Source organism: Falco biarmicus, chromosome 16 (assembly GCF_023638135.1).
Source record: "Falco biarmicus isolate bFalBia1 chromosome 16, bFalBia1.pri, whole genome shotgun sequence".
Taxonomy (NCBI): Eukaryota; Metazoa; Chordata; class Aves; order Falconiformes; family Falconidae; genus Falco; species Falco biarmicus.
The window spans coordinates 992908-1016637 of NC_079303.1; the positions used below are offsets into that span (position 1 = coordinate 992908).

At 58.8% G+C, this 23730-nt stretch overlaps 2 protein-coding genes across 6 annotated transcripts in view; one reads left to right on the top strand and one right to left on the bottom strand.

Moving 5' to 3' along the window:
* Positions 1–8452, bottom strand: part of PPP1R12B (protein phosphatase 1 regulatory subunit 12B) — a 128462-nt gene extending 120010 nt beyond the window's left edge. For 4 of the 5 annotated variants that reach the window (XM_056361298.1, XM_056361296.1, XM_056361294.1 and 1 more), the window contains exon 1: positions 2147–2601. In XM_056361298.1, coding sequence (XP_056217273.1) covers positions 2147–2434 — 288 coding nt within the window. In that variant the 5' untranslated portion in view covers positions 2435–2601. Of the gene's footprint in view, positions 1–2146; positions 2602–8324 lie in introns of those variants that run through there. The other variant, XM_056361297.1, reaches the window with a different exon arrangement.
* A 98-nt stretch (positions 8453–8550) lies between these two features.
* On the top strand, positions 8551–22722 carry CSRP1 (cysteine and glycine rich protein 1). The gene is made up of 6 exons (XM_056361300.1): positions 8551–8687; positions 15157–15269; positions 19422–19590; positions 19990–20116; positions 21948–22041; positions 22291–22722. Exons 2-6 carry the CDS (start codon positions 15158–15160, stop codon positions 22365–22367), a joined length of 579 nt encoding a protein of 192 aa, XP_056217275.1. The 5' UTR covers positions 8551–8687; position 15157; the 3' UTR covers positions 22368–22722.
* The last annotated feature ends 1008 nt before the right edge of the window (positions 22723–23730 follow it).

Here is a 23730-nt window from a genome sequence, read left to right on the forward strand (position 1 = left end):
GACCCCCAGCCTAACTGGACCTCAGCTGACACTTGACCATAGACAGTATCATTCCCCAAGTAATATGAAAACAAACATATTTTGGACACCTTCAGTGACAAGCAACTCATAACAACCTCTTCAACCACGATAACAGACATTTTCATCTGATACAGATTTACAGACTGAGGACATACACACACAACAAAACTGCCAGCAAATCAGTGTTTGTTCCATTTGGGCATGCAAGTACATCTCGGTACTCCTTGGTGTGGTCCAGAGATAGTCCTGATGAGAAAGTGTTGATACATCAATGGGACACTGAAATAAAGTTTTTATTAAATTCAAAATAAGGTCAACCTGCCTTCCTGTCAAGTTTCTGAAGAAACACTTCATGTCAGAGACTTGTTTGTACAGCTCGCATCTGCTCGACTACTCACTCATCTAAAAGCTCTTCCCAGTACCAAGCCCTAGGTGTTACTGTTCAATATGTTACCTGACACTTAGCCCCTACAACAATTCTTTACGTATACAGAATTACACTTGCAGCCTCCTGTCAATATATGGCTCGTCATATACTGAAGAAGTTTGACCTTGCAGACATAACTGCCCATTGTCTGATGAGTCTAATGCACTTCACGATACACTGTTGGCCAAGCATCACATTACGTACATCAGCAAGATACCTGGGTATTTCTGAAGAGACCATCAACAATCCCGGCTGGAAAGCCCTCATGAAGTCATCTCAGCTCTACCTTACCTCTACCCGCCTCAGGTTCAGCCTTCTTGCTTGTCAAAATGCTTTCAATAACCAGCTCTTCAGTAACTGCCTCTCACCAGCGTCTATATGATTCCTTATTCATTCAACTGATAATAAATGTATACGTGCTGTATGGGAGTCTACTTAAGCAGTGTAACTTATCCGCTATTGCCATACCGAGACCCGAAAAAGCCAAAACCAAAACACAGCCGAGCCATTACAAAGTTCACTGCCTCGCCAACTGAAGTCCTATTCAACCTGACAGTCCGTAAGCTCCTATGCTCTTTGCTTCGTAACTTATTTTTGGAACTCCAGAACAAAATGAGTAAATATCACTGTTCCTTGCTCACCGACAGCCATGAGCAAGCGAGCTTGTGAACAGACCTTTTAAAAGTCCCAAATGCTTCAGTTCAGTACTACCAGCCCAGCAAAGAAGAAAGCCTAGCCTAATCAACTCAATTACTGCCCTGCTATTTGTGCTATTAAAGCATTATTCCTTACAAACACACATTATTTCCAGATGTTATTCCTGGACTCTGCTTCTCCTAGTCCCGTTGCTACACTACATGCTTAATCTACGAGATCTTGAGCTAAGGAAATTTTCTTCCTGAGGCTGGCCTGGATTCAAATCAGATTCATTTCACTGACCAGACGCAGCAATCTGGGCCACCGATTTGACATGCCCTGCTGCACTGTGCACCAGTCTCAGGCAGCAACAGGTCCCCCCGTAGCACAGGGTAGCGGCTTCACCCGCTCCCTTTGCTTCGTAACTTATTTTTGGAACTCCAGAACAAAGTGAATAAATACCACTGCCCCTTGTTCACCGACAGCCACGAGCATTCCGGCGCGCTCTGTGCAGGGCAGCAGACACCGCAGGTGTGAGCGGCACACACCTTCCCGGTCGGCGGGGCCTCCCGGGCTGCCGCCGGTGACCACCTCTGCAAGGTCCTGGGCACGCTGGGCGAGGGCTGGGGGAACCCGTGCTGCTGTGGGGACGCGGGCGAGCTCCGGCCCGGAGCCCCTCGGGCAGCTTCAGGGCAACGCCGGTGCGACAACACGGCGGCAGCGCAGCCCCCCGGCACGTCCCCAGCGCAGCGGACCCCCAGCAGCCCCCCAGCACGGAGGCAGAACTGTCCCAAAATCAGCCAGCGGCCACCAGGCCGAGCCCCCGGGCAGCCCTGCGGGAGCGCGGGCACCGGGCTGCACCGCCCCGGGGCTGCACCGGCGGGACGGGGCTCGGCTCGGCCCCCCGGCGCTTTGTTTACGAGGACCCGGCGCGGCGGCCGCGCTGCGCGCCCCCGGCCCCGGCGCAGAGCGAGCGCTGCCGGCAGCGGGGCCTCGCTCGGCGGCGGCCCGAGGGAAGGGGCCGCTGGGCCGCCCCCCGCCGCGGGCCCGGGCTCCCGGTACCTGGTGCAGGGCTGTCAGCCCGTCCACGTTGGTGGTGTTGATGCGGGCGCCGCGGCCCAGCAGGCGCTTCACCTCCTCCGTGTCCCCGCTGGAGCAGGCGGCCAGGAAGACGGCGCCCTCCTCGAAGCGGACGCGAGACCCCCCGGCGCCGCGGTGCCGGCCCCGGCCGCCCCCCGCCGCCACCGGCTCCTGCTCCGTCAGGGAGCCCTTCCAGCGCCGCAGCTGCTCGGCCCGCCGCAGCCGCGCCGACTCGGCCCGCTTCCCGCCCAGGTGCTCCGGCTCTGACATCGCCGCCGCTGCACTGAGCGCAGGGAGCGCGCCGCGCCTCAGCCGGGAGCGGGGCGCAGCGCCCCCGCCGCCATCTTCGCTACGCCCCCGCCGCCGCCGCCGCGCCCCGGCCGCCCGCGCCCCGCGGCACCCCGGGACATGTAGTCCCGGCCGGCGGCGCCGCACCTGCCCGGGGCGGGCCGGGCTCCCGGCGGCCCCCGCGCGCCCTCGCCGCACCTGGCCGCCGCCCGACTACAGCCCCCGGCGGCCTCCGCGCGCGGGGCGGCCCGGCCCGGCCCGGCCCAGCCCGGCCCGGCCCGGCCCAGCCCGCCACGGCAGCGCCTGGCCCGCCGCGCCGCCCCCGCCCCGCCGCTCGGCGTGCTGCCTGCCCCGCGGGGCTGCGCGCTGCTGCCGCGGCGCCCGGCCCCGACCCCGCCTGCGGGGCCCGTGCGAGGGCCTGCGGGGGTGGCCTGTCGGGGGCAGAGGGCCAGGGCCCTCTCCACCGGCGGGGCGGCCCGGGGGCTGCGGAGCCGCCGGAGAGGTGCTCTGGTTCTTGCTGGGGCAGAGGCCGGGGCCCGGGCGGAGGCAGCGCTGTCCGGGCGGCACCGGTGCTGGGCCCTGCCCGGACGTGGTGGCGCCGCGGCCGCCAGGCTCCGCAGGTCTGGGCCTGGTCGGGGGCCCGTGAGCGGGCTCGCGGTGCGGGGCCGGGGCCGAGGTTGTAGGCCCGGCCGCGGCTGCCGGCCCGCGGTGCAGGGTCCCGGGGCTGCAGGCCCGCGGGCCGCTCCCTTCCAACTCTGCCCGCCGCGGCCACACCGCGCTGGGAACGGCCCGGGCCCCGGTGTTCGGGTTGGCCTCGTCGCGCCTCCTCCGAGCCCCCTCTCGTGGCTGGAGCGGCCGGCTCAGCGCCCCGCGGCCTGCCGGGCCCTGCTGCGCCGGGGCGCAGGATCAGGCTCTCCTGGCAGACAGCCAAGCGGGGTCTTCACTGTGGGGTGTCTGCCCCGCGTCTTCAGGACACTCTGTGTTATCGAGCTGCCGAACAGAGGGTTTTCCTCAAGCTGTTTAACGTTAGAGGAATCGCAGAACAAGCGCACCGCTAAATGGTTGGTAACAGATCCCCCAGACCAGATGGCATTTGCTCATCAGTCTTAAAAAACGCAGCAGTTTTCAACAGAGTTCCAGGGAAAACCCCAGGAACTACTGTGCAGCTCATCTGATATCTCCAGCATGCCACCTATTAGGACCCACGCTAATCAACAGGGACTGCATTAAGGGCTATTGAATATTCACAGAAATGCCAGGTCATAGTTCATTAGCAGTCTAAAATTGCCAAACTGGAGTTAGGAATTGCTAGTATAGAAATGCTTTAGAGAAGAGCAACACGGAAAAGGGCTTCACACAATGCACAATTTGGTATGGAGCTCCTAACAGCAGGGTAGTGAGGATGCTAGCTGTTGAGGTGGGTTTAAAAGCAACAGGACAAATTAATGACAGTAAATCAATCAAGAGCCATAAATACAAAGTTGCCATCCTTGGTTGAGAAAGGCCTTTGGCTGCAGGTTGCTGGAGGCTGGGATCCCTCAGTACACACTCTTGGCGCCTGCAAGAGATGGGGTGTGCCGGGTCATGTTCAGCGTGACCAGCTATCACCTTCCCGTGCTTTGTATTTCATTCTTCCCAGCAGGATCATGATGACGAGTGTGCTGGGTCCATGCTGGACCAGGCCTGGAGCTCCTCAACTTTGCATCTATTGCTTCAAGAATTTAATTCTGGCTGCGTGCCAGGCTGGCATGAGCCTTAGCTTTTGCACAGTGATGGGCACAGCCATGTTAGCACCTTCCTTAGCTGCAATGTGGTAATGGGGTGGGAGGCCACCACGTTTCCCCTCGGAATAGACAAGACCACCTAATGCTCCTGTGTAAACCACTTGATTGAGACTATCAGCCATTTATGTCTTTAAAACATGCCTTTTCTTTTCCTAACAGGAATTTGACCCATACATATCTGGAGAGTTTTCTGCATTTGTCTAGTATTCCTGGGCATCTGACTGAGCTTCTGGATGCCGAGAAGACCTGCACAGCCACATCTCATGAGAACTGCCTGTAAATCACACAAACAGTGATCCCAGGACTTCTGGCATACATACCGTTGCTTCTGGGATGCAGAGCTCCTTTGCACGTGCACAGTTTGCATGTGCCCCCAACCTGTGGGATTCCCTCTGCACGTGGTGGGTCCGTACAGTGCCTCCCTGGAAACGCTGACTGTCATGTGTGCACTCTGCAAACTGCCTCCACTCTGCGGCAGTAGCAGCCAGAAGGATGGCAGCCCTATCCCAGATCTGACTTCTCTTGAAAATGGAATCTCTTTTTTTGTTCCCAGACAAAAGAGAACTTGGCTGGAAGAGGAGACTGTTGTCTGTGACTATGAACCTTTTGCCATCCTTCCATCATCTCGGGTGCCCCAGATCCCTGGCATCTGTGATTACAGTCCCATCTCTGCTTTCCTATGATATATTCCTGCAAATTCAGTCCAGCTCTGGCCTTCGTCCTATTTCATCAGTGTGTTTCTGAACAAAAATTCATTATTTCAGGTCTGCTCCCGGGCTGATCAACACAAGGATGCATGGATTGGCAAGGCATCTCCCAGATCCTGAGCAAAACCAAGTGCTCAGCCATGTGACAACCCGCCACGATTAATCCGCACCCTGTGTGCAGATTACGCTGCGTGAAGCTTAGCAGACACCGAAGCCTTTTGGAAATAAACCGGAGCAGGTAAAATTCCCAGCTCGAGCTTGCACACTGACCTGGCTTGGGAAGCTGGGAGACCCGCGGAGGGGCGAGTCTCACAGCCCTTCCCACTCCCATGTCCCACCGCCGCTGCAACACTAGATGGCGCGGGGACCCACAGCACTGCCTGGCCCCCGGACAGCTCAGGCTCCCTCCCGGCGCTCAGAGGAGCTCCTGAAGTGACAGTTCTGGTCCTCTGCGTCCCCTGGGTCTGCTGGATACTGTTGGGGACATGGGCAGGCTGCAGCAAGTGAAAAGGAAAGGACAGAAACAAATTCTTCACTCTGAGGGCGGCGAGGTGCTGGCACAGGCTGCCCAGAGCAGCTGTGGGTGCCCCATCCCTGGAAGTTCAAGGCCGGGCTGGACGGGGCTGGGAGCAACCTGGGCTGGTGGCAGGTGTCCCTGCCTACAGCAGGGGGTTGGGTCTGGGTGGTCTTCAAGGTCCCTTCCAACCCAAACTGTTCTGTGATTCTATGATTCCATGGCAGCCACGGCCAGCCTCATGGTGCACAGCCCATGTCTGCTGGGTGGGAAGACACTGGGAGGTGAGATGCAACAAACTTTGGACTCTGCCCTCCTGGAAAGGGTGAAGAGTGTCCCTCTGTCAGGTGGCAAGGCACCCAACCGTCCCTGCTGGGGAGGGGACAGGCCTGGCCCATGTTCACTGTCTGTGGATGGGGTTATGTATGTCACAAGCCTGATTGTCTCCCCCAGCCCCCTCCAGAGCAAACAGCCTCAGGGCAAAGACCAGAGCCAGGGTTTCCAGCCAGAGATCCTGAATTTTGGGATGCAGGGACACTTCCTGAAGCTGACAGCCAGCTTTTAATACACCCACGCCAACTCCTTGGGAGGAAAGAAATAGGGGCATGTGGGCCTCCGAAAGATGCAAGCCCCTGCCTCACCCCTGTTTGAAACCAGCTGGAGGGGGCAGGACTGCCCAAGCCTGCTGGAGGCTGGTGTCTGTGGCACCATCTCAAGCACCACCTGTCAGATACATCCTCTGAGTCACTTGGCAGAGGTTTCCCAGCCTCCAGGGGAAGGATGCTCATCCCCACATGCTGTGGCGACATCAGCTCAGAGTATGTCTCTTAACTCTCTACAAGGCCTCGGGGAACCCTAGGGAAGGTCTGTGGCCATCACAACCAACTGCAGCAGGTGATGTCAAGGTGCTCGTGTCACCATCCTCTTTGCAGCGTGCCAATGTGCACCACAACAGCTGGCAATGCCCCGCTCAGGGATATGGCTGTACCCAGTTAACTAAGACCCCACACATTCCCTTCAGTGGGGCCCTGAGCACCTGGTTAACATGTCCATAGTGCCACCCATTCCTGGTGTCCCCGAAAGATGTGTCATGCACTACACAAGCCGAGTCAGGACCCATCCGAGCTGCTGGCTGGGCTATGCCCAGCAGCACTGGGTCCTTCAGGTCATGTCTGCTTTGCGTGCCCACACTTGGTCAGGGGCTGGGTTCACCCAGCAAGCGATGGCCGTTCGTGTGCATTGTGCACACCCAGCATGGCAGCGTGACTCCTCTCCCGCTTGCAAAACAAAAGGCATCCTGGTCCTCCACCACCGAAACCTTCCCTGCACACGGGATGTGAGCAGCATGTTCCCCTTGTGATCCTTGTTCCCATCCTGTGTTCCAGGCCTTGGTTCAGGGCCAGGAATTTCTTACCCACACTTCAGGGCAAAATTACTGTTGAATCTAATGCCAAAGTTTTCCAGGTCCAAAGGAAGCACCTCCCTGCTGCTGCCTCCCAGCCCTCCTCGCTTCCTCCCCATGCCAGTATTGCACTCCCAGCAAATGGAGCAGCCGGGGCTCCTCACCCATCCTACAAACAGGCTACCTGCCCTAGGCGAGCCGCTGTGCCTCAGGATTGGGGAATGAGCAGGAAGGGTCTCATGAGCCCCAGAGCGCAGTAGACAGACTCTTCGTGCCACCCCTTTTTTCTTCGAGTAGAAAAAGGCCAGCCCAGGTAGAGGAATGCAAATAGGAGCTTTTGCATCTTGACCTGGCTTGACAATCCTGTCCATGGCCACAGCAATTAGGAGCACTGGAGCACCCAACTTCTCTCCATCCTCACCTGGGGCTGGAAGATCCTCATGGAGCACAGATGCTTCAGGGACTACCGGGGCAGCGGCTCGGGGTGGGAGGCAGCTACCAGCAAAACTGTTCCCTCCTCCTGGCTTCCCCTCCCGGAGCTCCCTGGGGAGCTGCTCCTGGAAGGGGTTGCCTGTTGCTGGCCTCCGAGTCCAGGTGATGGAGCACTGATGGACTGAATCTTCTTTGAATCTTCCAAGACACAAAGAATGCCTAAGAAAGGGAAGATCCTTCCTCTGTCCAGTGCCATTGGCACCTGCCCCTGCGTGGGGTTTGCTGGGGATCAGGGAGGGTGTCCCGCTCCCCTCCCTGCCCTGCCCTGCCTGATCCAGACGGGCATTTCCCAGGGGCAGGGGGAGTTTGTACCCAGCATGGTGAGAATCGGGTAGGGATGAGCACACAAGTGAAAGCCCAAATGCCAACCAGGAATGCCAAGTCCTGCCGGGGCATCTGAGGTGCCGCAGCAGCCCGTGTCTGGCAGACAGTTCTGTGTGGGGCTGCGCTGCCGGGCTTGCACGCGGGCTGCCCTTGGCTTTTCATGGTGGAAACAGCATTACCTGGAGCCTCAGCATGTTTTTTACAAGGTCTGGGGCCTTCTTGGGCTCCGTGTGGCCCTGGCATAGAAACACACAAAAAGGAAACGGCAGCTTTGCAGCCCAGCAGCCACACTTTCTGTAGGCTGCTCCTGGGGTGTTTGGGCATGGAGGGCACAGACATGGGGTGTGCGGGCACGGCGGGGGCTGCGGGACATCGGGGAGCGGGAGGCAGTGTCCCTGCTCCCGCAGACACCCCGGCTGCGTGGTGGCCGCAGCGCTTTGCACTTCCCACTGCTCAGAGCTGCTTTCACAGCGCCGCAAGCTGCCCCCAGCACCCCGCAGCGTTACCCCCTGTCCCCACACCCGCAGTGCCATGGGGTGGGGGTGGGGGGCTGCCCGTCGGGCGCTCCGTACTGCCCCCTCCCCTGCCCCTTCTCTTCGCAGCTGTCATTTTATTTGGAGGAAAACTTTGAGCGTAACAAAACACTGACCTCAATGTCTGATCGGTTTTACCGACGGCGCTTACGCTGGGCAACCGGCCTGCGGGTGCGGGGGGCCGCCGCGCTGATCCGTCCCGCCGTGGGAGTGGGATGCGGTGTGATTCCCGGCGGCGCGGGGCCGGGGGTCCCCGGGGCGCGGTGCCCGGGGCCGGTGGCGGGGCCGGCCCGCCCGGTGCCCTCCTCCGGGCGAGCCCTCGGGGCGGCGGCCGCCGTGACATCAGCCGGGCCGGCGCGGAGCTGAGCGCCGCCGCCCCGCGACCCGCCCTCCCCCCCGCCGCCAACAAAAGCCCCCGAGCGGCCACCGGCCCCAGCGCCCTCCCGGCCCCGCTGTCACCCTGCCCGACCCGGCCGCAGGTAGGTGCGGGGGCGCGGTCCTCACCGCGGAGTCCCCGGGCGCGGGCACATCTCCGTCCCCCCGGGGGGCTGCTGGCCCCCCTACCGGCCCTCCCCCGGCCCCTCCGGCTGGGTGCTCTGTGCTTCCCCCCCCGCCCCGGGCACAGCCGCGGGCCGGGATGCGGGTCAGCGGGAGGGATGCGGGATGCGAGTCAGCGGGCGGATGCGGGGCCGGGTCGGCGGCGGGGGCACCGGCCCCGCCATGTGCCCGTGGGGCGGGCGCGGGGGGCCTAGCGAGGCGCGAGCGCCCGCGCAGGCGGCGCCGGAGGCGGAAGCCGAAGCTCCGGCAGCGGCCGGGACCGTCACCGTGGCGGGGTCCCGCCGCGCCCCGGCCGCGCCAAGGGAGATCGCGGGGCTGCGCCCCTCGGTGCGCCCCGTCCCCTCGCCACAGCGCGGGGCTTTGCCCGCCTGGCCTGGCGGGGGCGGCGGGGGGGCTGTGCAGGGTCGCTGGGGCCTGGCTGGGCGCCACGGGCTTGGGCAGGGTCGGGGGGCGCCTCCCAGAGCTGCGGGCCCACCACGTGGGACGGGGCGTTCATTAGCACCCCGCAGAAACACGGGGTGCCAGCAAGGCGCAGCGCGGGTACCCGGAAGGTGCCAGCACCAGCGCCACCAGCCCTGGACGTGGCACCTCCTGGCTCCGCTGGTGGTGGGGCTGGAAAGGTGCCCTAGTGCCGGTGGCTGACCCCAGCCCGGGCGACTCGGTGCTTGGTGCCACTGTACAGGCAGCGTGGCTCCCTGCTCCCCTGGGCCCGTGGGCATCCCCTGCCCAGCCTCAGGCTCCTGCCTCCTGCACTGGGGCCTCCCTGCCGGGATGCCAGTGCCCAAGCCCTGGTGCTGGAGCAGCTCAGCGCAGCTCCTGGATCTGGGCGGCAGCGCAGAGTGACAAGGACACGATGGATGGGGAAATAAGGGCTTTGCAAAGGCTAAAGTGTGCTTGGTCAGGTTACAGGGTTTGGCTCCTGCAGGAGTCGGTAACTTTTCTTAGCTTACTTGAAAATGCTCTTGGCTTTTGTTCTGGATAAAGTCAGGATTTTCTCTGAGGAACCCAGTTGTGATGGGCCACTTTCGAGTTTGTAGCCAAAGCTGGGGAGCGGTGTGGTCAGCAGGTAACGGCGTGCTGGTCCACAGGCACGTCGCAGCTGGTGAGCACTTGCCGACAGCCGTGTCTGGCAGGTGGCTCAGCACAGTGCTGGCCCCTTCCCTGGCACAGCGAACCTGAAGGCTGCCTCAGTGGTGGCAGCAGGATTAATGCTGGACTGTGGTGCTTTGGTAGCTGCACAGTAGGTGAGCTGTGTGTGAGGGTCACTGTGGACCTCGAACCACCATGACTTTCTCCCCTCCTGTCATGGCAAAGCCCTCAGGGATGTCTTCTCTGATACAGCTGCATCTCCCAGGTCACTTCTTTAATTGCTTCATGGTGATGCCCAGTGTTTTGCCACATCCCAGTGCTCGCTGGCCTCAGGACCCCATTCTCCTCTTGCTCACCAGTTCATCACTGTATGACCATCACAAATGACCTTCATTTACCCTTGTTTACACTGTCAGCAGCCCAGAGTCTCCTGGTGCCGCTGCTCCACCCAGCTGATTACATGGTGGGGGGACAGGGGGGGTGGTTCTAACTTGCCTCTTGCAGGGTTATTTCCACTTGTGCCCAGGGGATGTGAAAGCTGCTCCGTGACAGATGCCATCTGGGGCAGAGTCCCCTGTGGGCCTGATTGCAGTTAACTGGTGTTGGACCCCTGATCTCCGTTCTGGTGATTTCCACATAGAGTTAGGTGTATCCCCACTAGCTGCTTCTTTTCTGCTCTGCCCACACACCTCATCTGTCTGGGTGCCTCCTTCAGATTTCTCCTCGTTTCATGGCTATGCCAGCTGCTCTCTGAACTGGAAGGCAGTAATCAGACCCCAGGGCTTGGGGCTCCTACTCTAATTTCCTCCCCTTTGCCCTTTGACTGGTCCCTTTGCTGGGCCATGTAGTAATCCTGCGTGGACTGTTGTGAACATCATTAGGAGTGGGTTTTGGGCAGCACTGATGGTCCTTTTCTGCCACCCGCTTGTATTCACACTCCCACTGGAAAGGAAAAAGAACCTTTCACATGGGCCAGCGTGAGTCTCAGTGATCTCCAAGCACAAAGTGATTGCTCTGCAATTAATTACCGTAGGATTTTAGTAGAATATCTGGGCACCTACATGGGAAGGGTTTTCCAGCTATTGCAGAAGCTCCAAGGATTGAGCTGGCATCCCGAGGGCTGCAGGTAAAGTTCATCAGAGCTTTAGAAGGGGGAGAAGGTGCTGTGCTCGGAGGGCTCCCGTGGTAGCGAAGCTGTGTTCTCATGGCAGCAGGTGCTGTTTAGCTCTGGCAGTTAAAACCCAGCTGCTCTCAGGCAGGTGAACAGTGGTTGTCAGCTTTGTGACACGATCACGCCGATCCTTCAGCCCACTCTGAGGAAGGGGTGACTGTGTATTCCTACTGCCTGATGGCTTGGCTTCATCAGCTCACTGCTTTCCCTTACAGCCCGGGTTTAGATGACATCCCAGATCACGAGGACATACTGGTTCCATACTGGTTTATGCCTGGCTCTTTAGAGTGGCTTAGACTGCCTCCCCAGCTGGTGCAGCACAAGCCCATCTGAAACGTGGGTGAGTCTGTGGCTCATGCTCGACCTGGAGAGCTGTGCTATACTGTGCAAAGCCAGACGTCAGACACGGAAATTAATCTCCCAAAACAGTCAGACTTGGGTGGTCCTGCGTTTGTGTCTGTGCTTCCCAGCGATGCAGATGTGGATGAAGGGCTGTATCTTGGTTTTTGAGGCCTCTTGCCTTATCCAGAGCGGATGACGGACCGGCTGCGGGGCTGAGCCACGCTCGGCACAGGCGCTGCTGTCGGTGGGGCTCTGGGTGCGTTTGCTGCACAGTTGTGGTACGTGGGATGTGGAGCTGCAGGAGGGAGGAAAGTATCTCGGGTTTTGGCAGCCCTGGGTGTGTCTGTTGCCTATAGCTCGGTGAGGTCTCTGGCTGCAGGACAGTCACCTCCTGTTCCTCATTCTGCATGGGTCTAGTAGTCATTTGGAGAAGTGCAGCTGTGCTTGTTGAGTGTTGCAATTGGACAGAATATGGTGCTCCTCCATCGTGCGAAGTACTCCAGAAAAAAAATATTGAAAGGGCTGCAAGCTTTCTAACATACCTTAAAGTAGTCATTAAATAGGGAATTGGGATGATGGGTCTCTTAGATGGCTATTGTAAGGATTTTGCTTCTGAGACAGTTGGTACAGGTCCCAGGGTCTGTGGGCAGGGTGCTCCTTTTTTTTTTTTTCCTGCTGATACCGACCTGTGGCATAAACTGCTTTTTGGTCGCTTGTGTGGCCTACTGGGCTCCCTGCGTGTGCTTGTGTATGTTATGGACTAAGACAGAAATCCCAGCAACTTAAACCTCATCTCAGGCTTCATCTGTGCCCAGCTGTGAGCTATCACAAGCTGATGTGTCCATGGGACAAGCTCACTTTCATGGCCTCTCCCCATGGAAAATCCATCTTGCCATGTGCCGGGAGGTCTTGCTGGGATGTAGCTTTGCAGGGGCTGCGTCTGTGCTGCTGGGTGAGAGTCACCTGCTGAAACCACAGTGGCATTGTGCAAACTGCATGGAGGCACCTGCAGCCTTCCCATGGTGGATGGAGGAAAATAAGCAGCAAAAAGGCTTGTGGCAAACAAACATCAGATGAGCTTCACCCTGCAGCACCTTTTCTCCTTCCACAAACTTACAGACAGCTCAGAGGAAGGTGCCTGCACTGCTGATGTCTTGCTTGGGGCAGATGAACCCTGCTGTGCAGGACGAAGACAGCCTCTTTAAAAGGCTGTAAAGGGATAAAAAATTCACTGCTGCTGTAAAGGGATAAAAAATGTGCTGTGGAGGCAAAGGGGAGCAGGGGGCTCCAAACCTCGCCAGGCGGTTTGTCCCAGAGCGGAGTGCAGATGCCCTGACTGTGGGGCAGGGAGTGAGCGAGCACTGGGGCTGGGGGCTGCCTGCCTGAGGCTGCCCACCGCAGTCGGGGCTGGTGGGACCCTGAGGTGGGGTCTGCCAGCTGCCGGGTTTGGAAGGGGATGGGAGACCCAGAGAAACTGTAGCCCGGGCCATGGTATTCCTGGCCGGGGTCTGACACAGGTGGGTGTGGGGGCAGAAGGGCTGGGGGCTCACGCCGTGCGGGGGTCCTGCTGCCTGGGCTGGCAGGGGGATGCTGCAGGATGTTTCTGCCCTCCAAGGAAACTCCTGAACCGGGGGAAAAACAGGCTCTGGAGAGAATCGGTTTGTGTCCTTTTAAGGCCATGAAAAGGCTGGGGCTGGAAGGGAGGGATTTGGCAGGGGCTGCGGTGGGAAGCCCAGCCTGCAGGGTGTTCAGAAAAGAGACTTCCCGGCTGCTGTGATGACACCCCAGACACAGCTCCTTGGATCCCTGGGGCCAGCACAGCTCTCCAGGCCCTGCTCCCGGCACCCTCTGCAGCTCCGGCCACCTGTCCCACGCCGAGACCCCCTGTGCATCCAGGGGCTGCAGCCGTGATGCACTAGGGCATCCAGTGCCTCTGCACAGCCCTGCTGGCGTGTCAGCCTGACCCCTGCCCTGCTGCCTGCCCTGCTGGTGTAACCAGGCTGAGGTCTTTCCTGTTGCCTGACAAAATACTCTTGCACAGGGAAGAGCTCGACTTTCCCGTGTACTGGGAGATGCCCATATACTGGGAGGTGCCATATTCTCACTGTGCCTGTGAGTGGAGGGTTTGCAGCATTTCGTCCTCCCTGATCCCTCTGTTTGATGTTTATTTGGCCCCCAGTCCTGTTGTGTTTAGCATCCATCTCCCTGGCTGCCTGCCGGGCACGGCAATGCCACTGACCCAGCCGCTGGGTGGGTGATGGGGGACCCAACGATGGGCATCCAGCCGCCTGACGTGACCCAGGGATTTGGAGCTGCCACAAGGAGCGGGCTGGAAGGTTGTGCCCTGGCAGACCCAGGTCCCCTTCCCCACAGCCATGCAGCTGAGCACAGGGAGATCCTGCATGTGCTGTGGGGTGGCACACAGTGTAGTGTGGAAAGGTGTTTGGTGTTGGGGAGCTTGTCCTGCTGCTTTAGCTGTGCAGGAGTTGGGAAGCACTCAGCTGTGCCCACAACGGGGGGGTGACTTCTGCTGCTTGTTCCTGCCTGGGAGCAGGATGGAGAATTACAGAAGTGTTGCTGAGGAGAGGCCTCCTCCCAAGCTACGTCTTGTCCCCATTGACCTTTCTTACATTGTTTGGCACCACCAAAAAGTGTTTTCTTTGCAGCAACCATAGGTTGCCTGTTAGGTCCTCCTTAGCCTCCTCTTGGCCACACTGAATCAGTCTGCCTCCCTCAGAACCTCCTTGTAGGGCTTTGCTTGAATGCCCTGAGGTTTATGTTGGCCTGGTGTTCAAAAGTATCAAGACTCCTCTGGGTTGGAGCTCTGCTACTTGTGTTAGCTGCTCACAGTATATTGGGGTTATCTGCAAATTTGCAGATCAAGGGGCCTCTTGATCAAGTCTCATCAGATATACGCCAGGAAAGAGGAGAGAAAAATAGAAGCATTTATATCCTGCAAGGAGCTGCATGGTAGCTTAGGTTGGTGCTCAGGTGTCTGCCTTGCATGTGCAGCTGTGTCCCTGGGGCTGCTGATTTCCCAGGCTCCGTGACTACACCTGCAGTCCTGGGGGAGTCTGAGATGCCCGAGTGTGTGGGGAACCTCTGAGCAGTTGGCCAGGCAAGGCACAAGTCAGTGATGCTCTGGGGACAGGTGCCAGAGCCTGCTGTTTGGTGTCAAGGGTCAGCTCCTGCCCATGGGTCAGCCCTGGCTATAGCCCTGCTCTGTGGTGTCAGGAATGGAAGAGGTGTTTGGGGAGGAGAAGCTGGAACTGTTTCCAGCCGGGGTGACAAGCTGTGTGCTCTCCAGCAGCAAGGATCGGTCACCCTGGCCATTGCTGCCTTGCCCTGTTGAGAGGTAATGGCAGGGCTGTGGTCCAAGGCGGTGCCACTGCTGCGGGTACCTCTGTAAGCGCCGTCTCCTATCATTGTCCCACTTCCTCCCTTCTGCTGGCGCAGAAAGGAGCTGTGAGGTCCCACAGCTTCCAGGGCAGGGATTTCTGCAGCTCCTGGCTGGCAGGACCAGTGTTCCCTCGGAGGCAGCTGACACTGCTGGGTGCTGTAATGATGGGTCCTGTGGGCATCCCAAGTTCTGCTGCTTCTACTAATTACCAGCCCCGTGAGTCTGTGCAAACAGCAAATACCCGTGGGTGGTCTCTGCGAGCGCAGATGTGGAGCTGCTGCTGCAGCACAGCTGGTGGGTGCCTGCTCCGGCTGCCTCGCTCTGCCCACCCCTGCCTCCTGCCTGACCTCCTGCCCTGACGCTGCTTCCGCCTCTGCTTCTTCTGCAGGATGCCAAACTGGGGAGGCGGAAAGAAGTGCGGCGTCTGCCAGAAGGCAGTGTACTTCGCCGAGGAGGTACAATGTGAAGGCAGCAGCTTCCACAAGTCCTGCTTCTTGTGCAGTGAGTACCAGCCCTTCCCTCACCCCTCCTGCCCCCCCTTCCCGGCTCTCCGCCGGCTGGGCGCCCTGTCACGTCCTGTTTATGGGCTGTGGAAACTCCTGAGGGTTCCTCTGCCAACAGCCCGGCTGCGGGAGCCGTGTGGCAGGCTTTCTCCTTTTCTCCAGACTTGGAAGTTAGTTGTGCTGAAGGAGCACAGATCATCCCAGGACACCCGGGGCTGTCAGAGCTGCTCAGCCAGCACCCACATAAAGATGCAGGCTGTCCCTGCACCGGGGGGGCTAGGCTGAGTCCTCTAGACTGGCTCCAGATGTTCAAGACTGGAGCATGAGACGGGGACTCTCCAAACAGTACTGGCAGGAGGCGGCACATCCCATGCAATCCTCTGAGGTGATGTTAGCTTTAGTTTTCTAAGTGGCTTTACCACTCTAAAACAGGTGGTTGAGCCTTGGGAACTGGTGTGGGATCTGCCCCTCTGTCCCAGGAGATGGTGGGAGGAAGATGTGGTCCTGTCCTGTCCCTTCTGCTGATGGAAGGCCTATGGTGAAGGGCTAAAGCATCACCTCCAGCCTGCCTGCAAATCCGCTGTTGTGGAGGGTGTCTCTGTCATGTGTTTGAACCCAGGTGACACCTCAGGGAAGGGCAGCAGGGTGGGATCTGCCTGTGGGTGAGCTCTGTGCAGAGATCCCTTCCTCTGCTGGCTCTGCAGGATCCTGCAAACTCTTGGGTTCATGCTGCGGGTCCCCAGACACCCTTCTCCTCCCTTTGGGGACACCAGGGCAGCTGTGCAGGGACAGGCGAGCAGTGTTATGGTGCTGAGAGCAGCCCCTTAAGCCTGGGGCACCCACATCCAGGGAGCAGCAGGGCCTTGGAATAAGAAGGTGACCACTGTCCTCAGCCTGTGTTTTACTAGATTTCTGTCTCCTGCCTCTGAAGACTGTCACATAACAGAACTCGTGATTCTTGCGGGCTAACAGGAGTGCACACATTGCCTGTCCCTGCTGCTGGCTCATCAGCACATCGCATCTGACAGAGCAGCAGGAGCAGAAGTGCCTTCTCAGAGCTGCCCTTGCAGCAGGGCCCCACGGAGGTTTAATGTTTTCTCAGCTGGTCCCTGTACCCTGTGCCCAGTCTCGCTGTCCCGTCGCAGCAAGGAGCGCAGACGTGCTCTCTTCCATACAGGCAGTAAGCAGAGCTAGTGTCTATAAACACGCACACAGCTAGAACTAATCTCAGTAGACCTATTCCAGTAGGGAAATACCAGTGTCCTCACGGGGCTGATCCCTGCTGTGCTCCTCTGTCTGCCTGGCACAGATACTGGATACTTCTTGGCCAGCCTGCCTGGGATGCGGCATGCACAGATGTATGCAGATGTGAGAGAGAGAGAGGCTGCTGCTGCGTCTCTGTTCCCTGCACAGCGTGAAGAGTGGCCAGCAGCTCTCATACGTGGGAGTTTCCAGGCTGGAAACCTTGCTTTGGCTCAGGAGGACTCGGGAGGGGAGCTGTGGCCAGGCTTTCTGCGGGCGGGCAGGGTCTGGCAGGCTGTGCCCTTGTTCTGCTGCAGGAAGTCATGTTTCCTCTGCAGCCTTAGATAAGGTGGGTAGGGAACGTTACCCCCAGCTCTGCCAGCTGTTACCATCCGAGTCTGTGTCAGCGGAGGACCTCCGTATCGGGACCAAGATCCCATTGCACTGCATCTGCCCTTCCCTGTGACCCCTGTGCATGCAGCTGGATTGCTAGGGAGAGCAGCTGCTGTGCAATGCTGGCACCCAGAGCACGGGGCAGGCCTCCAGGAGCCACGAAATCAGGCAAAAAGCATTGCTTTGGGAGGGGAGTACACGACTGCAGTGGGGAGGAAGGTTGTCCCGTATCAGCTCATGGAAGCGAGTCCCCAGGGAGCGGTCCAGGGCCACCTACAGCCAGGGCTTCTGTCCCTGTGCTTTGCAGATGTACGTGATCACACTCCACTTGTACCCCAGCAGTTCTGCCTGCCCCGGCTGCGGGCTCCTTGGGTCAGGCTGTGGCTTGCGTGCCAGCCCACAGTGCTGCCTGCTCTTCCCAGTCCTGTGCCACAGGCAGCGGGTGAGGCTGAGCTGCACTGAACTCCAGTGCTCCCAGCCTGCTCCCCAGTGCTGGGCTTGGGCCTCATCAGGGAACTTGAAGCCATTATCTTGAGGGGAGAAAAAACAAATGCTTTCACCTGATCTGCCAAAAAAAAAAAATTAATCAAAGGAGCCAAACCTACCACAGTGCATTAGAACTGGAGATCGGCTCAGGGAGTGACTTGATGATTGACTCTGTGGCATCGATCCAACTGAGTCAATAGTACATGGCAGAAATGTACTGTAATGAGGCTGTTTGGCCTCTGAAAGTAGCAGCAGCTCTTGTCTAATTGTTTTGTGGAGCAGCTCCACTGCTCCTAGAAAAACAAAGGGTCCTTAACTGAATGAGCGCGGCATGCTGGAATTTGTGCAATGCAGTAAACCCGGGAGCTGGGGGCTGATTTCTAGGAAGCAGACCAGGAAGGAATATTTCTGCTGCCTCTCAAAGCCTCTGTGGCTCATACAGACACTCTAAAAGCTTAGATTAGAGCTCTAAGATCATTCACTCCACCCCCAGGACGAAGGTCGTTACACGTCCAAGTGGAAGTGCCTGAATTCCCCTCCAGGAGGGTCTGTCTGGATGCTGTGTGTTCCTGACCAGCCCGGGGTAGTGCAGGCAGCCCTGACAGCAGCCCACCGGCACTGGGACCAGTTACCCAGAGCTGCCTCTTGTCAGCAGGGACACATGCTCCATCCCTGGCTGCTGCCGTGGCGGGAGAGGGCAGCCCACAGCCAGGGCAGGACCCTGCCAGATCCTCCATAGGTGGCAGGAGACATTCCCCTTTCCACCTCCCTGTCCCAGCAGTGGCACACGGGCTCTCCAGCCCGAGTAGAAGCACCATATTTAGTAACCGGGCCGAGGCGGCTACCTCTCGCCCCCACGCTAGCGCCGGGGTCCATGCTGCTCCAGGAGGAGAGCCGGCTGGGTTTGCATTCCTGCGATACTGGTGAAGGCCAGGAAACTTTTCCGCTGGTGAAGAGGCCCGTGGGCTGCCAGGAGCCGTGACACTGAAGGCACGTGAGCGGGCTGGGGGAAGGCTGTGTCGCAGCTGTAGCAGGATCTGTCCCGGCGCTGGCTCCGGTGCTGTGGGCTCTGGCACGGACGTGAGGGTCCTGCACCCGGGCAGGTAAACACTGGAGATGGCCGAGAGCCCGTCTGGGTGCTGCTCACCTCCCGCTCGGCCTGGCTGGGCAGTGTGTTCCAGGAGGGGTTTGGAGCCCACGTGGAGACGGAGATCAGAGCTGAGACCGGAGTCAGGAAAGCCTCAAAATCAGAAGAAGGGTCCGTGTGGCCCAAGCCCAGCAGCAAGCTCGAGCTCTGGATGGGCTCAGCTGGGACCCTGAGCCTGGCTGCTGTCTCCTCCTGTCTCATCTCATCCCATATTGAACCCCAAGGCTTGAACACCCAGCTGAGATAGTATTCCTCACCTGAGGCCACCCTATGCACAGCCCCTAACCCTGGCATGGGCCAGGGGTGGCACGTTAGCGTGAACTCTTCTGTCGTGGTCACGGGGGTCAGGGGAGCAAGCTGTGCACGGTAGCGTAAGATGCCAAACACCTTACAGTGCCCCGCTGTGGGAATGGCTGCAGGTCTGCTTTTAGTCTGTCTGAACACAAGGGAAAACATTTGCTTACATCACTTTCCCCCGAGCGCCTATCGCTGCGTATTTGCCATGGACCAGGAGCAGGGCAGGGATGTCCATCCCTGAGCCTGTGAATCCTGCCGTGATTTGTAGGGAAATTTCAGCTCCTCCCTGGTTTAAGTGTGTCACCAGGATACCAGCATCAGGAGGGTTAACAGCTCTTTCTTAGTATCAGCCTTGTAGCTTTGGTGGTTGCTTCCTTTTAAAACCTTTTAAAGCCAGACACTGTTCTTGTTGTGATCCTTATCTCCGCTGTTTTGCATGCACTCCCTTTTGCAAGGATATTATCTAGGGTTCCCTTACTCCTTGAAAGCCGAGCTGTGCTACCCCTTGTGAGGACTTGTTTTCTCCAGCTAGTTAGTGAGCTCTGGATAAGCAGGCTAATGGCACGGCCTTCTCCTCTTTTCTAGTGGTCTGTAAGAAGAACTTGGACAGCACCACTGTCGCTGTGCATGGAGAGGAGATCTACTGCAAGTCCTGCTACGGCAAGAAGTACGGCCCCAAGGGCTACGGGTACGGGCAGGGAGCAGGGACCCTGAGCACCGACAAGGGCGAGTCTCTGGGAATCAAATATGAAGAGTGAGTTTAAGTCTTGTTTTTGAAACTGAGGCTGTTGTGGGCACCTTCTCCCCCACATCTATCTGCTTGTGACGCTTGGCTGTGTAGCCCGTGAACTTGCAGCAGAATCTGATCTGGGGAGCGCCATGGACTGTCCTGCCCTTCTGCTCCTCGGGGGGAAACCGCTGAGCCCCGTCTGCTGGGTGGGATGGGGCTGGCTGGGACACGTCCCTATTGCTGGAACACGCTGCCCATCCCCTCCTAGCACGCAGCTGTGAGGCTGAAGTTTCCGTGGGGCTCAAAGCATCATGCCTGAAGCTCCAGGCCCTTCAAAACTGGGTTGAGATGTGGGATCCCATAGCTCTTCCCTCCTCCATCTGGCTTGTGCAGCCCCGATCATGAACTCCCTCCCACCCACAGGGGCCAGCCCCACCGACCCACCAACCCCAATGCCTCCAGAATGGCCCAGAAGGTCGGAGGCGCTGATGGATGCCCTCGCTGCGGCCGGGCGGTGTATGCAGCCGAGAAGGTGATTGGAGCTGGAAAGGTAAGAAGGGGGATGGTGCGGATGGGGCATGTGTGTGGCAGGGAGACCTTCAGAGGAGGTCCTGACCTGAGCCACGGGCTGCTGCAGGGTGGGCTGGCAGCGCCCCCAGCCACGGCTGGGCTTGGGGTCCGGTGGCCGTGCTCACCTGGCAGCCTGGCACCAAAAGGAGACCTTGGCATGTCTGGAACCCAGGTTCTGCAGGGTGCATTGCTTTTACAGACTTGTAGATGGGAGAGAAATACATTTTATATTAAACATTCCGAGCACTGCTCAGCAGAGGTCACAGCGGACGTCCCTGCTGCTAGATGTGTTGGGAGGACGAGCAGTGATGTGGGCCATGGCCACTGCCGCTGCTAACTGAACAAGTGCAACGTCCAGTGAGCCTTCTCCGCGCTCTGCTGCGGGCTGGGATGCTGCAGCCCAGGTTTGGGGCAGGGGATGGATCCCAGTGCTCAGCGCTGCCCGTAGGCAGGGCAGGGTGCCCGGAGGTGTGGGCGCGGGCTCGGTGCATCTCGGGCTGTTCTGCTGGTGGACTGGGGCTGCTCAGGGTCACGTGTAAGGGACACGCTGCCACAGCCCCGGCACTTCCCGTGTCAGGTTCATCCCTCCGTGCCCCGAGCTGCGGCCTCGTCCTAGCCCAGCTGTGGGAGCCCTCTGTACGGCATGGGGACACATGTGGCTCTGTCAGCCCTGGGACGCTGGGTGAGGTCCCTGCCCCAAAGCAGCCTTCCCTCTGCGGTCAGGTACACGTGCAGCGTTTGCCAAGGCAGCCAGCTCAGGCGGCGTGGCTTTGTGCCACAGGGGACGGGATGGCCGTGCTGGGAGAGCCTCACCACCTCACTGGTGATGCTGGGTTGCTCACTGACCTGTGCTTCGTCCTCCCTGGGGCTTCTGTGTTTGTCCTCAGTCCCCAGAGCCAAGAAAGGAGGCCTCTAGTCAATGGAAAGGGTCTCCCAGCATCATCATACCCTAGCGCAGAGATTTGTGATGGACACGCTGAGGGTCAGCCCAGGGTCAGAAGCCAAACTCACCCTCAAAGTCATGATCTGGGCTCCCTGGTAGGCTGCTGGCCTCAATGTCTGTGGGGAACCAAAGCCGGCAAAGCAATTACACTCAAGCAAACCCAGAGAGGATTCCAGAGCATGTGTTTCATGTACTAATGTTTGCTGGATGACTCCATCAGCTGCCTCCTCCTCCAGCCCCCTAATTTCACATTTTTATTCCAAAAAAGGTTTCTTGTTTTCCAGAATGTTTATTTAAATTCCTCTGTGATCAGCTCTGGCTACTCTAGGTCTGCTCAAAGGCTGTGAGCTCATTTATCCCCAGAGGACTGGCGGAGCTCTGCAGGGGGGGTTATTTTTAAACACTGGCTGATTTCTGCATTCTTTAGTATCTGTTTGCTGCCTTCCTTGGAGCTGGAGTGTGTAGGGGCAGGTGTCCCAACCCTGCTGCCATGCCCGAGGCTAACGTACAGCAGCAGTGATCTCAGCGGGGTGACTCGGGGGATTTACCCTGCTGCTCCAGAGAGGACAATCTCCAGAGAGGGCGGTGATGGCTCCTTACAAATTATTGTACAAATGATTTCTGGGGGTGGGGGCAAAAGCTCTCTGAAACCAGATCAACATGGGAGCAGTGACCACACCTGATGCTTCCTCCCTGTACCTCCCCCTGGGGCTGGGGGGACCACTCGTTCTCTGGAACCTTCAGCCCGTTCAGACTTCTTTGCCAACCACTTTGGGTCAGGAACAGAAAAGTGACCGCTTTGGGTAGCCAGAGCATTGCTGCCCTGTCCCTGGGCGCTGTCTGACTGGGCTCTGCTCCTCTCCTGCAGTCCTGGCACAAGTCCTGCTTCCGCTGTGCCAAGTGCGGCAAAAGCCTGGAGTCCACCACCCTGGCAGACAAAGACGGGGAGATCTACTGCAAAGGTGAGTGCTGCCGTCCCTGCCGGCTGGGGAGGGGGGGGCGCAAAGCCCCTGCATCCCCCGCAGGGAATCAGGACGGGACTGTGGCTGGGGGAGGTGGTGGCCCCAGTGGCTGTGTATGGGGACCGTGCCTCTGTTCGCCCAACAAATGTGGCAAACCCCATCCTGTTCAGACAGCGCCTGCTTCGAGAGGGGGACCTGCTCGTGTTCAGCTGCCGGCTTTACCCATCTCTCCCTCTTTGTCCTCTGCAGGTTGCTACGCCAAGAACTTCGGTCCCAAGGGCTTTGGCTTTGGGCAAGGTGCCGGGGCGCTCGTCCACTCACAGTGAGGCAGCCAGAGCAGGCTCTCCGCTCGCTCCGGGCTCATCCGTACCAGCCTGTGCTGCCGACCCCTCCCGCACCCGCAGGAGCATCCTCGCCGTCATTGATAACCACGCGCTGCTTCACAGCACGAGCCCCTTCCTCCCCGCCCTGACCCAGTGCACCCCGAAACCATGGGAGTCCCAGCAGCGTCCCCATGGGTTCCTGCCAGCGCAGGTGCCAGCGGGGAGACAGCTCACCCCCCGCCGTGAGGCCTGTGTGCCTGACACGTCCTGCTCCACGTTGCCCATCCCGGCGGGATGCGTGCTCAGCCGTGCCACGCCGTGTCACTGAACGAGCAATAAACATCGAAGCTGACCCACACCCACCTTGCCGAGGGTTTGTTGGGAGCGCGGGGGGTGACCAGAGCCGGGGTCAGGAGGCAGGGGGAGGACGGGCAGTGTTTGCAGTCGTGGTTTGCAATTGAAGCACGAAGGCAGGGACCGCTCGGTGCGATGTGACGTGGCCCAGCTGTGGCCAGCCGAGCGCCATGGGTTGGCTGTGCCAGGCTCTCCCCCTGCTCCTGCGGTGGAAAACCATTTCAAAAGCAGCTGTTGATGCTGGGAGGCCCAGGACAGACCTTTTTGGGTGTGTTGGTCACGCAACGCGTGTGCATGCCCTATCAAAACCCCTATCAGTGCTTTTACGTGGCGCCTCTCCAAACAGGCAGGCCCGGCAGTGCTGAATAATTAACAACTTTTCACCTACTCCCTGGATTTTTTAGCAGCAGTGTGGATCATTAAGCTGTCAGTTTGGCAGCTTCCCAGATTTAATTCATTTTCATCTAAACACTTTCCTTTCTGTGATTCTCTTGTTTGGCTGGCATGTCATACCTACGAGATCAGCCTCGCTGCAGCTTAGAGTTATGAACTCCACAGGGAATGTAGTTTTGGGTTTTTTTTAAAGTTACAAACATTGTGGTTGAGTAAATGAGATGGGTGGTGTTTCGAAAAGCACAAGAGGCAGACATCCTTTGGTGGGGCAGGACTTTGACTCCTTTATCAACTTAAGCACTTTCTCCTGTGCATGACACCCTTGGTTTTACGTGATGTTTTTGAAGCTGAGGTGGGGAGTAAGCTCTTTAAACATCTCCAAAATCCCCTCCCTGCCAGGTTTCCTGGCCTAGGACCCGAACTCTAGCTGGTCCCGTTGCTCTGGGGTGTGGGTTGGGGTACAGTGAGGTGATAGCAGGTGACACTTGGCATGTGGAGCAGACGGCTCAGGCTGAGGGATGCGGCGGTGGTCGGGGGCTGTAGCACAGCGGGCTCACGTGCCACCCTTGGTGTGGAGACCGAGCCCTGGCTCCCTCGCTTGGCAGAGGCGCGGGGGTAG